Raw genomic sequence first — 22,417 nt, forward strand, 5'->3', positions numbered from 1 at the left:
ATATTTTGTATTTTATATTACTACTAAAAGTAACTAATATTTGCTCAAATTTGCAGGACAAGGAATACCTTGACCCATTTCCAGTGCAGCTTGTGATTCTTGGTGGGAAGTATGACCTGTTCCAGGTATGTTGCTCTTGTGAAGTGAACCATATAAAATTAACTAAGTTTAGGGAAACTGAGCATTTTCTAGTAACAACATTTACTTTATGGATGTCTTACTGTTGTTTCGCCCAATTCTTAGGATGAGGGACCTTCATGACATTCATACTACTATAAAGGCACTCTAAGAATACTCTTCGTGTGATAGCTGATGTGAGTTCCTGTGCTAATACAGATTAAATGTCCTCAACTGGAATTGACAGATTTTTTCATGCAGAAACTTTAGATAACAGACAACAATGTTTTTAATTTTGTATACATACATAGAAGGAGAAGTTACATGTGAAGCTAAATACTGTTGAAATTTTATGTCTTACTGAGTTTGAAACTATCTTAATTTATTGAGATTTTTAACGAAAGTACTCTTTCCTACAAATTTTAGAAATTAAGAAATAGATGTGTTAATCTAATTTAATCCTAACTGCTAATACTAGGACTATAGGAAACCACAGGCTGAATAGCGGAAGGAAACATTGAGTCATTGACAGGCACATGTGAGAGAGAAAGAAAATGTGCTAGCTTTTGGAATAAATCTTTTTACAAGATAGAGTACAAACACACACACACACACACACACACACACACACACACACAGTCAGTCACAGTCACACTGTCACACCTGTGCGTCTCCATCGTACTGACTGGACACGCAATATACATCTACATCCACACTCCACAGTGCATCTTACAGCATGTGGCGAAGGGTACCCCGCACCAATACTAGTCATTTCCTTTCGTGTTCCACTCACAAAAAGAGCAAGGGAAAGATGAGTGTCTATATTCCTGTGTATGAGTTTTAATTTCTCATATCTTATCTTCGTGGTCCTTACACACAGTGTATATTGGAGGCAACATAATCATCATTCTGCAGTCAGTTTTGAATGCCGTTTTTCTAAATTTTCTCAACAGTGTTCCTTGGAAAGAATTTTGCCTTCCTTCCAGGGATTCCTATTTGAGTTCCCAAAGCGTCTCCATGACACTAATTTGTTTTTCGAAACCACCAGTAACACAGATCTAGCAGCCCTCCTCTGAATTGCTTCAGTGTCTTCCTTTAATCCAACTTGGTAAGGACCCCATACACTCAAGTGGTACTCAAGAATAGGTAACAGTAGCATCCTGTATGCAGACTCCTTACACATGAACCACATTTTCCTTGCATTCTCACAATAAACCGAGGTCAACCATTCACCTTTCCTACCACAATCCTCACGTGCTCATATCACTTGCAGCGTTACGCTCAGTTACTTAAACAACATGACTGTCTCAAGCAAGACACTACTAAATATGTGACTAAACATTAATAGTTGATTTTTCCTACTCATCTGCATTAACTTACATTTTTCTATATTTAGAACTAGCTGTCATTCATCACAGCAACTACAAATTTTGTCTAAGTCATCTTGTATACTCCTACAGTCACTCAACTTTGACACCTTACTGTACACCATAGCATAATCAGCAAAAAACTGCAGATTGCTGCCCATCCTGTCCGCAAAATCATTTATGTATACAGAGAATAATAGTGGTCCTATCACAATTAGAGAGACCTTTGGAGGAAAGAGAACCACTTGTATTAATATCAAGAGCTCAGATGGAAAACAGTCCTAAGAGGGTATATACAAGGCCGATGTACTGGAGGGCAATATTATGGAAATGGAAGAGGACATAGATGATGATTAAATGGGAGATATGATATTGCATGACGAGTTTGGCAGAGCACTGAAAGACCTGAGTTGAAACAAGGTCCTGGGAGTAGACAACATTCCATTAGAACTACTGACATCCTTGGGAGAGCCAGCCCTGACAAAACTCTACCATCTGGTGAGCAAGGTGTATGAGAGAGGCTAAATATCCTCCAACTTCAAGAGGACTATAATAATTCTAATCCCAGAGAAAGCAGGTGTTGACAGGTGTGAAAATTATCAAACTATCAGTTTGATAAGTCACAGCTGCAAAATACTAACACAAATTCTTTATAGATGAATGGAAAAACTGGTAGAAACTGACCTTGGGGAAGATCAGGATTCCATACAAATGGTGGAACACATGAGGAAATATTGACAGTATGACTTATCTTAGAAGTTAGATTAAGGAAATGCAAGCTTACATTTCTGGTATTTGTAGATTTAGAGAAAGCTATTGACAATGTTGACTGGAATACTCTCTTTCAAATTCTGAAGGTGGCAGGGATCAGATACAGGGAACAAAAGGCTGTTTACAATTTGTACAGAAACCAGATGGCTGTTATAAGAGTCGAGGGGCATGAAAGGGAAGCAGTGGTTGAGATGGGAGTAAGACAGGGTTGTAGCCTATCTCTGATGCTATTCAGTCTGTATATTGAGCAAGCAGTAAAGGAAACAAAAGAAAAATTTGGAGTAGGAATTAAAATCCGTGGAGAAGAAATAAAAACTTTGAGGTTTGCTGATGACATTGTAATTCTATCAGATACAGCAGGACCTGGAAGAGCAGTTGAAAGGGATTGGTAGTGTGGAGGGTAAAAATCGTAGAGTGAGACAAGACATGAATACATTAAGCAGATTCAGAAGGATGTAGGTTGCAGTAGTTACTTGGAGGTGATGAAGCTTGCACAGGATAGGGTAGCATGGAGAGCTGCATCAAACCAGTCTCTGGGCTGAAGACCACAACAACAACAACAACAACAAAAATAATCACAATAGGGGGCACTCCTGATGATACTCTTGTTTTTGGGGAACACTCGCTGTTGAGGACAACTTTCTGAGTTCTATAACTTAAAAAGTCTTTCAGCCACTCACATATCTGTGACCCTATTCCATATACTCATACCTTTTTTAACAACCTGGAATGGGGCACCATGTCAAATGCTTTCTGGAAATCTAGAAATATGGAATATGCCTGTTTCCCTTCATCCCTAGCACCATCATTGTGTGTCCAACCAGCATGATGGAGGGTCAACAGTAATTGAACAACTTGCAGGTCCAAATAACTAACCCAGAGAAAATTCCAATAACCAGCAGGATAACACATGTTTGCAAAGTGCAGTACATAGACAGTGTCTAAGCAGCAAATTATGGCAAGACAAGAGGAGAGCGGTTTTAAATGCCTGCAGTTGATACATCAGCTGCTCGTTATGATAACTGGTGGTAGTGTCTGTGGTGGCCCCTGATGATGCCCCACCTTCAGATGATACACAGTGTATCCTGGTGTATGGGCACTGCACTGGTGCACCAACTCTGATGCCCTGCGGCATGGTAGCTGGTACAAGTGTCCTGGGATAATGTGGAAGTTGGGGTGATGCAGGTATGTTACCACTGTCCTTCCCATATGCGAGAGGTGATGGCCAGCTGGTGCGCCTGAGTCTGCCATGCAAACAGAGAAGGAAATGCCCCTGCAGGCTGGCGACCTCACAGATGAACTTTGGTTTGAGTCACAAAAGGATGATTGGTGTTGGTGGTGTTGCCAGTGCCACATGGCAGCAGTTTCACGGGTGACCATGGGTTCGACCCCTGGATGTGGTAGAGGTGAAAAAAGTTCCCTGTTGACTGGCACAACCGAGTACTGGAAGTAGCAGCCTGGTCGGGAGCTGCCCTTGTGACGATATGGTGCTGGTAAGGCAGTCGGAATTTCTGGGTGCTCTACCGCAGGTTTGGGCTGCATTTCCATATCCCATTCCTCTGTGCAGCTGCTCGAGGCATGCCACCAGTTGGAGTGTCTGGGAGAAACCTGAATCATGTTGGATCTAAAGGTGTCATTTCTGAAACTGGATAGCATAGGCATCAGACAGCAGGATGGAGGGATCGGCAACAAAAGGAGGCTGCTGGTGGGATGGTGTAGGGCCTACTGACTATCACTGGTGAAGCTCAGCTGATGGGCGTTCATAACAGCAAGGATACAGTTTGTTCTGGTGACAAGCCATGTGCTGGTCAGAGGTGTGGGCCCAGATTTTAGGATCCCTTCTGGGATATTGATGATGGGTGCGCTTTTGACAGACAAGGTGATGGGATTAGCAGGTGGAACAGAGAGTGGGGCTGGTGGCAATGAAAAAGGGCTGCTGAACTCGTCTCCCCAGCATTCTATAAGAGCTCAAGAGCCTCTTCTGTTGGAGTATTGACTACATACAAGGTCTGTTCAAAGAATTCCATAGTACTCACAATTTCATGCCAATTGTGTGTTGTGTTGGAGCGAAATGCAGTTGACATCCCTGCACATGCCTGTGTGCTAACTTCAAGATGGCAGAGTCAGAGGAGCAACATGTCTGCATTAAATTTTGTGTTAAATTCAGGAAAACCTTTACAGAGACACACCAGATGATATAGGAAGCGCACAGTGATGAATGCTTAAGCCATACTTGGTGTTATGAGTAGTTGACATGGTCTAAAAATGGGCAGACGGAAGTTAAAGATGATCCTCATTCAGGATGCCCTTCGACATCTAACACCGTTATTCATGTCAGGAACATCAATGAAATTGTGTGTTCCAATCGAAGACTGACTGTCTGGGAGATTGCAGAATAATGTAACATTTCAGTTGGATCATGTCATGAAACACTGACACGGCATTTTGGAATGCATAGTGTTGCCACCGAGTTTGTTCCATGGCTCATGCATCAAGACCAGAAGAAGCTTTGCCTCACGGTCTGTGAAGAGCTTATGGATTGTGCAAATGCGAATGAGATGTTCCTTAATAGGATCATAACTGGCGATGAGACATGGGCCTACGGTTACGATGTCGAGACCAAAGTTCAGTCTTCACAATGGGTCAGGAAAGATTCTCCAAGACCAAAAAGAGCTCATCAGGTCAGGTCAAATGTCAAAGGCATGGTGATAGTTTTCTTTGACTTGAAGGATTTGTTCATCATGAATTCATGCCACAGGGACAAATGTTAATTTACAGTGTTATCAGGCTGTGTTGTGACACCTGTGAGAAAATGTGAGAAGAAACAGCCTGAAATGTGCTGAGACAAATCATGGCTCTTTCATCACAATAACACACCCGCACGTTCATCCCTCTTGGTGTGTGATTATTGCACAAAAAATGAAATCACAGTGCTGCCTCATCTTCTGTACTCTCCAGACTTGGCCCCTATGGATTTTTTTTAATTTCCAGAGTTGTAAAACCATATTGAAAGGACAAAGGTTTGCAAAAATAGATGAGATAAAAGAAAATTTGCAACAGGCACTTCACATAATCCAGCAAGAGGCATACCAAGACTTCTTCTGGAAGTGGAAGCAGGATTGAGAGCAGTGTTTAATTGTGGAGGAGAGTATGTCAAAGGAGACTATGCAAAAGGTAAGTATAGAAACATTTTGTGGACAAAGTTCCATAATTTTTGAGCAGACCTTGTATTTCTTAATTTGTTGCTTGAATGCATGGACCGGATGCTCCTCTCCTCAATTGGAGTGGGGCTGGGAGGAGGGGAACATAAGGTGCTGAATACTGTTTTGCTTGCAAAAGATCTCAAAAGTGTTTGCCACAAACTGGGAACATTATCTGCGATAATAGTCCGTGGCTGATGAGCAGTGACCAGTTTTCATCCAAAGTGCTGGACACGTTCATTTGTTTATTCAGAAGAGGAGGCTGACTGTCCCTGCTACCTTTTGGCTGGTCAGTGACGATGGAATTGAGGCACATGCCCTGCTGCACTCTTTCTCAAATGACTTTACAGAAACAATTTGGTAAACAAAAATCTTTTTGCTTTCCTTGTAACTTTATATATCAGGTCCATTATGATGTGCACATAATTTCATTAATGGTTATAGTTATTGTGATATTTATGTGGAAGTAACACACTGTGCAAGATTCAAAAAAGTTTGCAATGAAAAATAGGGGTTCCTATGGTTTTGCCTTTGGTGCACATTACATAATGTTTTGCTGTTTTCTTTAGAGATGGGTGGACATCTGTATCTGTCACCAATGTTGACAAAATTGATATGACGTAGCACACTCATCTGCAATCACACTGTGCCAGCAGTAATTCCAGGGTGAAATATCCACAACATTCTTCATATTTCATAAACGGTTTGAGTTATCAAAATGAGACTTTGGCAAATGACAACAAGGAAAGAGGAAAGTATTCTGCAACATGGTTATTACACGAAACTTCATTATCTACTGTATTATTCCACTAACTACAGATTTTTTTGGATTAAAGAATCTAATTTTTAAAGGCCATCGATAGTTGGTGAAATGAGAAATACTACAGAACAACATAAATGGAGATGTTACACATTTATTTTGCACCAAGGATGTGCTTTTTCATAAGATACTGATTATATTTTTCCTCAGTTCCTCACTTAATAGACTACTGTTTCAGAATTCTCTCCCAGTTGTATCTGTACAACATCTTATTGAGGTGAGAGTGTGTAAACTCTGCTGTGTTTTGGCAAAACAAGAAGATTTTAACATGACAAGAGAAATGTGTAGGTTTTACTAAAAATTCATCACTCATGACACTTCTCTGAAAGTTACAGACAGTGAACAAGCTGTGCAAAAATAAGTCACTGCATTTTCGCTAGACTTATTTTGGGATCTAACCAAAGCAGAGGTGACAGAGCTTTTGAATGGTCACCATGCAAGTGTGGGTGTGGAGGGGCCCCACTTAATATTTACGAAAAAAAAAAAGTGAGAGTAGGTTGTAGTTTAGAACAGCAATTTCTCTCCAGCACTCGACATATCCCCTACAGTGCCTGCCTGCAGCCCCTGTCATTACCGCTTTCCCCTTGTGTTTCCTGATGTCTGCACATCTATCTTCCATGGTATTCTGCAGGGACTCTACCCACACCTATGGTTGGGTGACTGTAGACCAGGAAGAAAAAACTTCTAGCAGAGCAGCTTGTTGTTCGGTGCACTTCTCACAGGAAAGCTTGAGTTGCTTCATGTCAACACCTTACCCGTAGACATGACAGTGGGCTAGTGGTTTATCAAGTGACATCCCCCAGTGACCTTGATGAAGCAACTTCAGGGTTTCCAGGCAGAATGCTGCCGGTACAACCACTTTTGGAGCTTTACATTCAGTTCCGAGCAAAATAATGCTGTCGGCCAAAATGAAGTAATGGCATAATGAAAAATAGTGATACGCAGGGTCTGATTTTGTTGAAGGATATTCTGGCCAGCTGAGCAAGACATGGTCATGGACACACTGCAAAACAGCATTAGTGGCAATGCCCTTGGGAATGCAGGAACTGGTGATGGGGAGGTGTCTATTGTGAGGTGATCTTCCTCATTCAAATGAAAGATGACAATTCTATAGTGTCAAACAACGAAGCCCCGGCCCATAGGTAGATGATGTGTCAGCATTTGTGTGTTGGGTTGTAGTGTGCAAATGAATTTCATAGCTACATTGACTCAAAAAAAAGTGCCCAACATTGAAAATGCTGTGCTGTCTTATATGGTAACTGAAAGAGGGTCCGAACTAGGAAATCAGTGTTTTTTATTCCTGAAGGGATACATGAAGTTTCTTAACTGCATATATTATAGCTAGAGCTTCATTTTCATTCTGTGAGTAATTCATTTGGACTGGATTCAATGTTTTATATGCAAGATCTATTGGCTGCTTGGAACCATTGGCATCGCAATGTGATGAAACTGCCCTGATACTGTTTTGTCAGGTTTCAGTGGCCAGGAGCAATGGCTTGCCTGGTTGGAAAATAGCCTAGCTTAAGGAAGAGTGAAATTTGTTTCTAAGAATGCGAAATGCCTCTTCACACTCCTCTGACTAAATGAAAGAAACCCCTTTGCAACATAGTGTGTTTCAAGGATTCAAAATTTGAGCTGCTTGTGAAATAAATTTACTATAGTACTTGACCTTTCCCATAAGGGACTGTTTGTCATTGATGTTGACTGTTCGTAGAAGTTTCTTGATAACAGCAGCATGTTGATTAATCAACTTAAAGCCATGTTTTGGTGTTACATGGCCAAGATATTCAATAGATCGTTGAAAAAATTTTGACTTTTATAAGTTTCTTTTGAGACCAGTATCTTGCAGGACTTGAAAAAGTATCCAGAGATTGTGTAAGTGTCCCTCCCTTATAGTTCCTGTGACGGCAATGTTGTCAAAGTAGTTTATGGAAGAAGGGACCTGCTCTGTTAGTTACTCCAAGAATCATTGAAAGATCATAGGGACTTTGGCTACAGCAAAAGGTAAGTGCTTGTATATAGATAGCCCAAAAGGTGTGTTAAGTACCATGATTTGTTGGGGCTGTTCATCCATCAGAAGTTAGAGGTACATGTCTGCCAGATCTATTTTAGAGAGAAGTATCAGCCACCCTCAAGTTTTGCCAGTAATTCATTCATCCGTAGAATAGTGTACGTATCTGTAATTGTCTGTGCATTAACAGTATCAGAATCCACACAGAGGTGCAACTTATTGGATAGTTATTATGAGTGGTATTGCACACTGACTGTTTGCAATCAGCTCAATCACTGCCAAAGTTGTGAACCTGTCCAGTTCCTGTCTTGCTCTCATGGAGTCTTCTTTATGGGCCTAGCACAGAAAAGATGAGGACTGGCCAGTGGCTTTAGAGTAGTATGTGCTTCAAAATTATTCGTTTTTCCAAGCCTGAAGGAAAATATTTCAAGGAAGTCACAACAGACCTGTTCTAATTTTTAGAAAGGGACTTCTTCTGTAACAAGATTAACTGCATTGTGAATGATAAAGCCCAAGGAACAGAAGGCTCAAAAGGGAAATGATATTGCTGTTTATCACCAGGAGTGTGATGTTACAACTGAAATTTTTGTAAGGGGCTTCTACTGTAAATTCACCTTTGATGAGGTTGCTGTGTTTGTTGTAACTAACTTCATTTTCATGGGGGTCAGTGCTGAACCAACTAATTTTAGGTAAGTTGGTACATGATCAGAGAGACAGCTGCCCCCATGTCCACTTGAAATGTTATTGGCTGATGGCCAATAGCCGGCCGGAGTGGCAGAGCAGTTCTAGGCGCTACAGTCTGGAACCGCGCGACCACTACGGTCGCAGGTTCGAATCCTGCCTCGGGCATGGATGTGTGTGATGTCCTTAGGTTAGTTAGGTTTAAGTAGTCCTAAGTTCTAGGGGACTGATGACCTCAGAAGTTAAGTCCCATAGTGCTCAGACCCATTTGAACAATTTTTTGATGGCCAATATGCAAGGAAATAAACAATTTATTTGTCCCTGCTAAGTTGGAATTAGTGACTGTCTGGATGAAGTGGATGTCCATTGCTAAGTCATTTTGCCAGTTGGCGTGCTGAGAGGTAGCACAATTAACACTTTGCAATGTGGCACTTTTGTTGCTATTTATGGAAGGCTCACATATGAGTGCTGATTGTCCTGGCATGCTGCAAAAAACACTGTGGGTGAGAGGGAAGTGGCCATCATCTGTCATCTTGTACTGGTCTGCACTGTGAGCAAATTTGGAGGAAACAGTCCATGTCTTGCTGTGAATAAATGCTATTTCCTGGGTTTTAGGCGGAGTGTCAGTGAATGACAAAGTTTGTTGACTGTCAAACTCTGCTCGTACTGCCACTACGCTGGCCCAGCTGTCTAGTTGTTGGTCCATTGGCCAGGAAATTTCAAAGGAATGCTCAGTTTGTAAGACCTACTCCAAAGTAGAATCACCAGATTGAGGGCTTGCTGAGGTATGTCTTTGCCATGGGCTGACCGAATAATGGTGACTCTAACTATGGAACTAGCATAGTATTCTTTATACAAAACTGACGTAGACCAAAACTTGTGACTTAGCCCTTGCAGTTCTGCTATCCAGGTGTGGTATAATTGAGTAGGCTGCTGCTGGCAATAGTAAAACTCTATCCTCACACCTATGATAATGTTTGGTTAACAATTCATGCATCTGTGGAAAAGACAGATTGGCAAATTCGGTGAGAGGCCCCAGTTTACATAACAACCAATAAGTCTGTTGCTTAATCCAAGAAAGAAACAGGCCTTTAATACTTGCTTTGTTAGTTACCTTAAAAGTGGAGAAGTGCTGGTGCTACCTTTGATTTACAAGTTTCCCATTCCTCAGCTTGCAATGTCCCATCCGGAACTATCCTAATATGGACTACCTAATTGCTGCAATTGACTGAAATTGGCAATTGGACTCATTTAATTTGGGTGGACAATCACATGCAGTAGGTGCTCAGCAACTCTGCTGCTAATCGCTCTCTAGTTTATAGAGCATGCACGCTACCACATGGAAGGAATTTTAAATAAATAAAATAATTACAATTGTATAAAGAAAATGCAGAGGAGAGCAGAACACTGTATATGGTCAGCACTCAGAGGCGATGACTACATAACTTTATGGACTAAGATGAATAACACATAGGCATAAGATTTCCACCGGGAATATTAGCTGTTGTACCTTCACAAAATATCACTTTCAGGAATGTAACCTACAAAAATGTATAGTGAAATATTATAGTAATTAAACCCGTTAAACATGAGGATGCTTAGCTACTGTGGTGGATGTTTTCTCAATGTGTATCTACAAACATTAAATTCAAAAAACTAGTTGCATTTGCAGCACTTCTCAGTATTAAAGCAGACGTTGCATTTTCTCAATGATATGCCCCTTTTTAAATATTATGCTTTCAAGTTAAAATATCACTTCATCCTGTACTTTAAGTAAACAGAAAGTTAGATTTGTCACATAAACTATAACTCTAGAAATTGTATAGACTGAAATCCACCACAGTATTTGCTACTGAGAATAATATGATATCACAATGTCTTTTGTCACTGTCTTCTGGTGTCTGTACTACTTTTTTAAAGAATTTAGCAGGTAAATATTTATGACTGGTTGTACACAGTTGTCTTGACGTACATAATTACCAATGATTTATATTACAAACTAATACACCAGCTTCAATCATTGAAAATGTGAGGTTTGTAATATATGTTTGGCAGGAAAAAGGACACTCCTACTTAGTACGTAAATAAACACACTGGAAAGAAAACTTTTGATTTAAACAATAGCCACACATATATTACTTAACTTTTGTCATGTAAATACAATAAAAGTAATACTGTAGAACAAAAGCAAACTATTGCTTTTCATTTATTACTTAACTCTTACACAGCAGTTAGGTCATGGCTTTTACAGAACAATACGTCTTCCTGGTACAAAGTCTACATCACATTGATATCACAAATAAAAATCATGTTTTCGTCTTTCGTACTGATGGTAAACTATTATAAAGCCTCTGGCCAGAAGTGCCATAAGATGAAGAATTAGTGACTTACAGTTGTGGCTTGATGTAATGTTGTTAATACTGTGGTATTTCTTAAATATATCTTGATATAGCATAGTGCTTAAGGTTACCCGGCATGCACTAGCTTAAAACTGGCAGTTAATTGTAGCCACCTCTTCTTCTGTGTATTATCACTACTTAAATACTCTGTGAAAATACAAGTAGCTTTTATAGCTCATCCATTGGAGGCTATTCTTGCTAATAAGTTCAGAATTCCACCACACACTGTTATACATGTCCCTTATTCAAAAATCTGCACAAGACTGAGTACAGACTTCTACAACCTCTTCACCAAAAATGGTGGTAACTTTCCCACCTATATGGATACGTAGGGATGCTTCTAATGAGTCTGACTTAATACTGAAGCCATTACTACGCAAATTAATATTCACATACCTTTTTTATACTGCAGATAACATTTTTGCTCGAACGAATTATATAAAACAATACCCAAACAATTATTCAAACAGTATGATTCACACATATGCATATCAGTTTACACAGCACAGTTACTCACTTGGTGGGAGCACTCTTGGTTGCTACATATGCTATGTTGGGTTTTTACTATCGCCACTAAATGACATATACTTACTTTAAGGTGCTATCTGCTGCCTCTATCACTTTTATTACCAGACAGATGTTTACTTGTTGCCAACTATTATAATGAAACTATTGCACAAAAATTTGTATGACTAAAATATGATGGTATATAGAGTTGTAAAGATACTTGTATCATTACAGGCTGCTTCATCAAAAGATTGGAAAAGGGTGGATGGCTCTCTGTTTGTGGTTCCTCTGTTTGTTCCTTGTAGTTGTGGAGTTCTTACAGCACTGGATTCATTGTAGCAAAGTTCAAGTTTATCGTAGCACAATTCAAAGTTATCATAGCACAGTTCAAACGTAGCAAAACACAGTCCACACATAGAGTGTGACCCACTTGTCATTGCTTGTGTAGCAACTCATACAAGAAAATATAATGCACCACAGATAGTTGTTTATTGACACAGAATATGTAATTACAGTAATCACACAACCCGCAAGGCCAAAGAGCTAAGCCAGAGAAAAGTGCAGAAACCAGCAGGGTAACATACGTTCGCAAAGCACAGTACAAAGGCAGTATCTGAGCGGAAAATGATGGCTAGACAATGGGTTTAAATATAGGCCGTTGTTATGTCTTCTGCTTGCTATGGCACCAGTTGCAGTGCCAGTGATGACCTCTGATAAGGCCCCAAGGACAGCACACCCTTGTGTATGGGCACCATGCTGGAGCTGCAACTGCAGCACATGGCAGCCCGATAGCTGCTACTTACATCAGAAGTTATGATGACAGAGGAGCATTACCACAGTATTCAGCTGTAAATATCTTTGACCTTTTAGTGTTACTTACCTATTTTGACACCTCTTAAGTCTTATACATATTTGTTTCTGCAATCTCCTGTGGATGGCTCTAGGGCAAGTTAAGTAGTTAATAATGATTCACCATAACATTGTCAGATTTACTGTTTAGCTCTTTACATTCACTACTTTAAACATATGATGATCAGCTTGAATTAATAATTTTGACAGTTAATATAACACAGGCCAACTACTCACATTATTTGACAGGTGACAACACACATAACTGACATAGTAACTTTGCTCTTTGAGTATTCCTCCACGTCTGACTAACAGAGAACATTATGTGATAATTATCAAGTGCCAACTACTTCACTTAATGAACAAGTTGAATGACATAATAGTTGTGCTAAATGACTGCTCGACATTGACTAATAATGTAGTAACTGTAGTGATTGAATGTTCACTACCGACTGACTTGGAATTGATATAGAAGTTTGTGTGTTGAGTGCCAGGCACTTAGTAACACGTAGCAACAGTATACCTTAACTGCTCAACCACAACTGACTATGGCTTTGTGCATGATGCCTGTGTAACATCACACATAGTACAAGGATGAGGAGGTAATGAGCCAAGAAATTTGTGCACAACTTGACCAAAAGGAGGGGTCAGTCAATAGGACACATTCTGAGACGCCAAGGAGTCACGAATTGAATACTGGAGGGAATTGTGGGGTGTAGAAATTGTAGAGGGAAGCAGGAGATGACTACAGTAAACAGATTGAGAAGGATACAGGTTGCAGTAGTTTATTTGCAGATAAAGAGGCTTGCACAGGATAGAGTAGCATGGAGAGCTGCATCAAACCAGTCCTTGGACTGAAGACCGCAACAACAACAGTACAAGAATTACAAAATGGTAAAATACACAGTAATTATGAGGGGCATTCCATATTGATTTACACTTTATTTTTGCCTACCATTCACGGTATGCCATTTCACTCATAATTACTGTTGCAATTATGTAGTGGCAGGACAAACACTAGACGTGCAATCCCTGCACAATACAGCTCAATTTCGTAACTGCTATCATTACTTGAGCGAACAACACAGAATGTGATCATAAAGCACAGTGCTGGAGGATGTGGTTTCTGTGGAAGGAGGATGTAAACAATGCAAATATTCACAGGTGATTGGTGACAGTGTGTGGGGAGTGTGCACCATCATGAAAAATGCTCTTGCAGCATGGTGACACTCATCCCCATGAGTCAGAAAACCATGGCTGCCTTCACTAAAATGGGTTCAGATACTGCCACACATACCGTATTCTCCTGACTGAACCACTCTGATTATCACTTATTCAGGCGATGAAGAAACCTCTGCATGGACATCATCTCGTAGAATTTGAGGAACTGCAGATGTGACAGACTCTAGAAAAGTGGTTTGAGGAGTGCCTACAGAAGATAAAGCAGCAGGGTGACTATTATATGGCTTTTGCCTATAGCCATTTCATCAACAGGAAAGGATTTCTCAGCTGATTTATGCAGTCGAGTAAAGAAACTCAGTTTTCTGCCACATGCTCTTGTTTCAGTGGAAATTCAGTTTTCTGCCACATGCTCTTGTTGCAGTAGCTTCCATAGCCAGTCAGTCATTGTCACTTTTGTGCCATATTTCAGTGGGGGCAAGGCTGGGAGTGGAGGCCTTGAGCTACCTATTATGACAGTGGGTATTTTCGATGACTGTCAAGTTCATCTGGTTTTGTAACTGTCATGAGCTGATTTTGTCCAGAACCGCGTAGCTTTTCCATTTAGCTTTGTAGCTGTGATAAATTTTTTTCAGCTTTCTTCTTGTGCACAATGAATTGGAAATACCAGTTCCTGATGTCTCCACATTCTAGTAACACAGATTGCTTGCTTGAACCATTCTTCAAAATTAAATGCAATGATTACAAAAGGTTCCTCAAAGAGATGCTGCTCCATCTCCAGCCTGTCTTTCTCTGCAGAACTGACACTAGTTTCCTCACACTAGTCAACTTTTTATGCCACGGAGAAGTCTTGTGTTGTATCCTATATTACACATTTGTTGAAAGTGCCTCTGTCTTGTTAGATAGTACCAACCATCTGAAAGAAATGAAAGAGAAGAAATAGATCCCTTAGAATATTGACCATATTCTGCATGACTAATGAGAAATAAGCTACAAATATATCCTGTTGTCCATGCAATATGGAACTGTGATTCTGTACAAAGTGCTTTAGCAGTAATCAAATATAAATACTAAATTATTTCCAATGAAACAAGTGATTTTATTGAAGGACTGTTGAATAAAAAACTACCATAAATTAACTATTTCTTCCAAGCAGTTGTGGGAAATCACGGGAATGTGTTTTGCTAAATTTAAACACTTTCAAAACATCAAAAGCACAATAGGTAATTACTTCACTATCATTAAAACTTGTAATTCCACCAATTTCTGAAATACTTCCACACTGAACAAAAGCAACAGTCAGCCATCTGCTACCCCACACAAAAGCATCAGCTTCATTAATAATGAAATTCAGAACAGCTATTACAGAAAGGCGTGGTCCACGTACAGCAGCAAAAGATCCAATGTATTTCAACTTCACTTTATTCTCTACTCTGGTCAGTATTTTCCCTGTGTACAAAGTGTCTCTCTTCTTGATTGTGAAAATGGTGGAGCAGTTTATTCTGCTGTTTTCTCATATCACAGAATTTTATGACATTGAGTATCATATCAAAAGTTTGACCTCAAATCCAGGCTGATCTCCTTCTACAAACAGAAGTGGTGGGAACTGATGGTATCTTGCTTGAAGGACCATGGACTGATTATGACAAATTTTTGTCACAGATATAAAACACTGCACAAGTCACAGCTTGGTATGCTGAAGTTAATACAGAAACAATATGGCTACAACAATGTCGCTGTACAAAACAAACATGGGTAAAGTCAGTCACTTGTGTTTGATTGATGCAGAGACTTCTACACTCTGTGAACTACTGTAAAGTGCGTGGCAGAAGGTACTTCCCATTGTATCATTCCATTCACATATAGAGTGCAGGAAGAATGATTTCTTAGTCACCTCTGTGATTCCTGTAATTGGACTAACCTTATCTTTGTGATCCCTATGGAAGTAATGTGGGGGATTGTACTATTTTCATAGAGTCCTCATTTTTTTTAAGTTGTTTCTAGAAATTTTATAAATAGGCTTTCACTGAATAGTTTGTGTCTAACTTCACGCTTCTCCCAGTTCAGTTCTTTCAGCATCTCCCACAGGTCAGAGAAACCTGTGAGCATTTGTACTGCTCTCCTTTGTAGAAATTCAATATCCCATTGTAATCTTATTTGTTATGGGTCCCATACATGTGAGCAGTATTTGAATATGGATCTCTGTTGCAGACTGATGGTGTTTCCCTTGTACTCTGCTGATGAACAGCAGTCTGCCACTTGCTTTACCTACAAGTGAGGCTGTGTGAGTGTTCCATTTCATTTCCCTACAAATTGTTGCACCCAAGTATTTGTATGAGTTGGGTGACCCTAAATGTGACTCATTGGTATTATAGTCATAGAAGACCACATTATTCTTTCATTTTGTGAAGTGAATGGTTTTATATTTCTGAACATTTCAAGCAAGTTGCCCATCTTTGCACCACATTAAAATCCTATCAAGATCTGACTAAATATTTGTGCAGCTTTTGTCAGACACTACTTCATTCTAGATAACTATACCATCTGCAAATAGTCTGGCATCATTATTAATACAGGGTGTTTATAAATGAATATCGGAGTTGGAACACTTTATAATATTTATCACATTAATCTTACAGTTATAAATGATATGTCAAATGAAAGAGCAACTCAAACAGTTTTACCAAGAACCTTATAAATGTTCAATGTGAGCACCATTTGTCACACGGCACACATCAACTCTATAGCCGAGTGCTGGACAGGCCGCATGGGGCCCAATGACAGAGCTTGCTTTGCATGGCCTCCACATTCACCCAACCTAACACCATGCGATTTTTTCCTTTGGGGCTTCATCAAGGATTGTGTGTATGTGCCTCTGCTACCAGCAGATCTCCCTGAATTAAGAAACCAGTTTGAAGCAGCTGTTGCTACAATCACTGAAGACACACTTATCAATGTTTGGGAAGAACTCGGCTATAGACTTGATGTGTGCCATGTGACAAATGGTGCTCACATTGAACATTTATAAGGTTCTTGGTAAAATTGTTTGAGTTGCTCTTTCATTTGACATATCATTTATAACTGTAAGTTTAAAATAATAAATGTTATAAAGCATTAAAACCCTGATATTCATTTATAAACACCCTGTTTTGTTTGGAGGTCATTAATACACAATATGAACAGATAACTCATTTTTTCCCAATAACTTATTCATTTCATTCCATTGTAGCCTGTTACCTATAATTTAAACTCAAGCTGTAATGATTCTTATCCAAATTATTTGATATACACTAATACTTAGTTTTATCTAAACAGTACTACCTGCTACCATCATAATTATTTCTACTGTTAAATAAAACTATGCTTATTGCCAGATCTATCCAAATTTATGTCTACTACTATTATAATGGCTTTAGTTTTTGTCTGTCACATTCCACAATGCACTCTATTGCTCTCTGGTCCATAAGTATACCCTGTCGGTCCCTTAGGTGCTTGGAGGGTATTGTGATTGCAGCTGCTTCTTCCATTATTTGTTGCCTCCCTGGTTGGAGGGGAGGGTGCTTGTGTTACAAAGGAGCACCATTCTTGCCAGTAACAAGTTCAGCAACATGCCAGCCAATGTCAACCTTTTTCACTATAAACAGCATAGAATATGAATGGCAAGGCTCTCAGCACACTTCTCTGTGCCACACCTGAGGTTACTTCTACATCAGTCGATGATTCTCCATCCATACTGTGTCCTCTCTACTAAGAAATCCTCAATCCAGTCACAGATTTTATTTGATACCTCATATGATGATACTTTCAATAATGGAAGTGTGTTACTGTGTCAAATAAAATTTTGGACGACAAGAAACTTTTTGTTTACCTGGCTGCCGTGATCCATGGTTTTCAGAATGTCATGTGAGAAAAGCAAGGGTTTGGTTTCAAATGATTTATGTTTCCAGAATCCTTGGTGTTTGGCATGGGTGAGGTTATTGTGTTTGACATATGTCATTACCTTTGAGCTCATAATAATCTCTAAGATATTAGAACAAACGGATGCCAAGGATATTGGATGGTAGTTTTGTGAATCACTTCTGTTCCTTTCTTACAGACAGAAATGACCTATGCTTTCTTCCATTCAGTGGGCGCGGATTTATGTTTGACCTGTCCTTGGTATATTATGGTTAAAGGAGGGGCTAACCCAGTGTAGAAGTTCAATTTTAATCATTTCAGCTGTTTCTCATTGCAGCTGACACTTATCTTCACACATCTTTACAGTGGTATGAATATTAATTGGGACAGTACTCATGGGTTTTGGTTAGTAAAGAAATATTTGAAAACAGAGTCAAGCATTTTTGCTTTTGATTTGTGACCATCAGTTTCATTTTCCGTGTTGCCTGGATACTAACTTGGTTTATCTTTCGATAATATTCTGGCACACAGCAGTTACTGAAGGCTTCATGCATTGCCCTATTGACAGCCGAATATGTTTCAATCAGCATCTCTCTTTCTATAGCGCTTTGCTTTGTTACATGTTATGCAATGGTCTCTGTACCTTTTGAAGTTTCTTTGCAGTGACTGTATACCACTGAGGGTCACTACCATCATGAACTGTCCTACTAGATACGTACTCCAGTGCATGGTCAACTATTCTTTTAAACTTGAGCCATGCTTCACTCCTGAGCTAAAAGTTTCCAGATCCTCATTGAAACATGACACTACTGTCTCCTTATTTAGTTTACTCAACATGTAACTTTTGTACTTGTTTTAATTGCCCTTTGTACTTTGTTAGTCATTGTTATTACAAGTGCCTCGTGGACATTGATACTGGTTTCAGTGGGGCCATCCTCAAAGAGAATAGTCCTGTCTGTAGCTACTAGATGTAATATATTTCCATCATGAGTGAGGTTGTGAGTTATCTGTTCTAGGTAGTTTTCAGAGAAGGCATTTAGTAATGCTTCAAGGGATGTCTTTATCAAATTCACAATTAACAAAATTGTAATTACCCAAGTTGATGGTTGGATGATTAAATTCTCCTCCAATTATCACTGTACAACTGGAGAACTTATGTACAAGCAAACTGAGATTTTTGTTAGAAGTTTTCTATTACAACACTGAGTGAGTGTGGTGGCTGATGGAAGAATCCAATAATAAGTATATGCCAACCGCAGATGCTGAGTCTTGACCAATCAATCACTTTTGTAACATCGATTTATATCGTGGTGGATTTGAGTTTCTTGTCTACAGTGAAAATACACCACTTCCATTTCCCATTAACTTATCCTTTCGATATCCAGTTAAATTTTACCCAGAACTTTCAGTATATATATATATATATATAGAGGGAAACATTCCACGTAGGAAATATATATCTAAAAACAAAGATGATGTGACTTACCAAATGAAAGTGCTGGCAGGTCGACAGACACACAAACAAACACAAACATACACACAAAATTCAAGCTTTCGCAACAAACTGTTGCCTCATCAGGAAAGAGGGAAGGAGAGGGAAAGACGAAAGGATGTGGGTTTTAAGGGAGAGGGTAAGGAGTCATTCCAATCCCGGGAGCGGAAAGACTTACCTTAGGGGGAAAAAAGGATGGGTATACACTCGCACACACACACATATCCATCCACACATATACAGACACAAGCAGACATATTTGAACTCTTTGTCTTTGTGGCTGAGGGACTGCGTCAGCTTTCAGACAACACCACATACAAAGTTTGTCAAGGTAATCCCATTCCTGATGTCCAGGCGGAGCTTCAAGGAATCCTCAGAACCTTAAGCCCCCTACAAAACCTTTCACCTGACTCGATCAACCTCCTGACCCCACTGACACCCCGCACCCCTACCTTCTACCTTCTTCCTAAAATTCACAAACCCAATCATCCCGGCCGCCCCATTGTAGCTGGTTACCAAGCCCCCACAGAACGTATCTCTGCCTACGTAGATCAACACCTTCAACCCATTACATGCAGTCTCCCATCCTCCATCAAAGACACCAACCACTTTCTCGAACGCCTGGAATCCTTACCCAATCTGTTACCCCCGGAAACCATCCTTGTAACCATTGATGCCACTTCCTTATACACAAATATCCCGCACGTCCAGGGCCTCGCTGCGATGGAGCACTTCCTTTCACGCCGATCACCTGCCACCCTACCTAAAACGACTTTCCTCATTACCTTAGCCAGCTTCATCCTGACCCACAACTTCTTCACTTTTGAAGGCCAGACATACCAACAATTAAAGGGTACAGCCATGGGTACCAGGATGGCCCCCTCGTACGCCAACCTATTCATGGGTCGCTTAGAGGAAGCCTTCTTGGTTACCCAGGCCTGCCAACCCAAAGTTTGGTACAGATTTATTGATGACATCTTCATGATCTGGACTCACAGTGAAGAAGAACTCCAGAATTTCCTCTCCAACCTCAACTCCTTTGGTTCCATCAGATTCACGTGGTCCTACTCCAAATCCCATGCCACTTTCCTTGACGTTGACCTCCACCTGTCCAATGGCCAGCTTCACACGTCTGTCCACATCAAACCTACCAACAAGCAACAGTACCTCCATTATGACAGCTGCCACCCATTCCACATCAAACGGTCCCTTCCCTACAGCCTAGGTCTTCATGGCAAACGAATCTGCTCCAGTCCGGAATCCCTGAACCATTACACCAACAACCTGACAACAGCTTTCGCATCCTGCAACTACCCTCCCGACCTGGTACAGAAGCAAATAACCAGAGCCACTTCCTCATCCTCTCAAACCCAGAAACTCCCACAGAAGAACCACAAAAGTGCCCCACTTGTGACAGGATACTTTCCGGGACTGGATCAGACTCTGAATGTGGCTCTCCAGCAGGGATATGACTTCCTCAAATCCTGCCCTCAAATGAGATCCATCCTTCATGAAATCCTCCCCACTCCACCAAGAGTGTCTTTCCGCCGTCCACCTAACCTTCGTAACCTCTTAGTTCATCCCTATGAAATCCCCAAACCTTCTTCCCTACCCTCTGGCTCCTACCCTTGTAACCGCCCCCGGTGTAAAACCTGTCCCATGCACCCTCCCAGCACCACCTACTCCAGTCCTGTAACCCGGAAGGTGTACACGATCAAAGGCAGAGCCACGTGTGAAAGCAGCCACGTGATTTACCAACTGACCTGCCTACACTGTGACGCATTCTATGTGGGAATGACCAGCAACAAACTGTCCACTCGCATGAATGGACACAGGCAGACAGTGTTTGTTGGTAATGAGGATCACCCTGTGGCTAAACATGCCTTGGTGCACGGCCAGCACATCTTGGCACAGTGTTACACCGTCCGGGTTATCTGGATACTTCCCACTAACACCAACCCTTCTGAACTCCGGAGATGGGAACTTGCTCTTCAATATATCCTCTCTTCCCGTTATCCACCAGGCCTCAATCTCCGCTAATTTCAAGTTGCCGCCACTCATACCTCACCTGTCATTCAACAACATCTTTGCCTCTGCACTTCCGCCTCAACTGACATCTCTGCCCAAACTCTTTGCCTTTTAATATGTCTGCTTGTGTCTGTATATGTGTTGATGGATGTGTGTGTGTGTGTGTGTGCGAGTGTATACCCGTCCTTTCTTCCCCCTAAGGTAAGTCTTTCCACTCCCGGGATTGGAATGACGCCTTACCCTCTCCTTTAAAACCCACATCCTTTCGTCTTTCCCTCTCCTTCCCTCTTTGCTGACGAAGCAACCGTTGGTTGCGAAAGCTAGAATTTTGTGTGTATATTTGTGTTTGTTTGTGTGTCTATCGATGTGCCAGCACTTTCGTTTGGTAAGTCACATCATGTGTGGATGGATATGTGTGTGTGTGTGTGTGCGAGTGTATACCCATCCTTTTTTCCCCCTAAGGTGAGTCTTTCCGCTCCCGGGATTGGAATGACTCCTTACCCTCTCCCTTAAAACCCACATCCTTTCGTCTTTCCCTCTCCTTCCCTTTTTCCTGACGAAGCAACCGTTGGTTGCGAAAGCTAGAATTTTGTGTGTATGTTTGTGTTTGTTTGTGTGTCTATCGACCTGCCAGCACTTTCTTTTGGTAAGTCACATCATAACTCACACAAATTGGTTTCTCTGTGGCTGTGTGTGTGAGGTTGTGAATTTAAAGTACTTGTACAAAAGATCGTGTATTTAAAATACCAGTGTAAGAAGAGCAACAATATTATGAAAAGGATAGCACACACACACACACACACACACACACACACACACACATGCACGCCAATGCAACCCACACACAAATGGCCACAGTCTCCAGCTGCTGAGGCCACAGTGTGGCTTAGCCTCCTCCTTACCCCTATTATCCAATTGTGTTTCCCAGCATACACAACTGCTCACAACAGCAGCCAGAGACTGTGGTCATTTGTGTGCCTATCTGTAACTCAGCATCTCCACCATGTGGTTAGCAGCAACTACCCTTTTCAAAATATTGTTACAGCCCATCCTGGGTTTTCCATTGTTGAGTATAAGAAGAGTGGTAGCTTAAAATGTA

At 40.7% G+C, this 22,417-nt stretch overlaps 1 protein-coding gene across 1 annotated transcript in view; it reads left to right on the forward strand.

Annotated features, from left to right (window-relative positions):
* Window positions 1-22,417, forward strand: part of LOC124789598 (cytoplasmic dynein 2 light intermediate chain 1) — an 84,522-nt gene that overhangs the window by 22,126 nt on the left and 39,979 nt on the right. Inside the window, exon 5 of the mRNA XM_047257008.1 lies at window positions 57-125. Within this exon, the coding sequence (XP_047112964.1) occupies window positions 57-125 (69 nt within the window). The remainder of the gene's footprint in view (window positions 1-56; window positions 126-22,417) is intronic.

The sequence above is a fragment of the Schistocerca piceifrons genome, chromosome 3 (assembly GCF_021461385.2).
Source record: "Schistocerca piceifrons isolate TAMUIC-IGC-003096 chromosome 3, iqSchPice1.1, whole genome shotgun sequence".
Lineage (NCBI taxonomy): Eukaryota > Metazoa > Arthropoda > Insecta > Orthoptera > Acrididae > Schistocerca > Schistocerca piceifrons.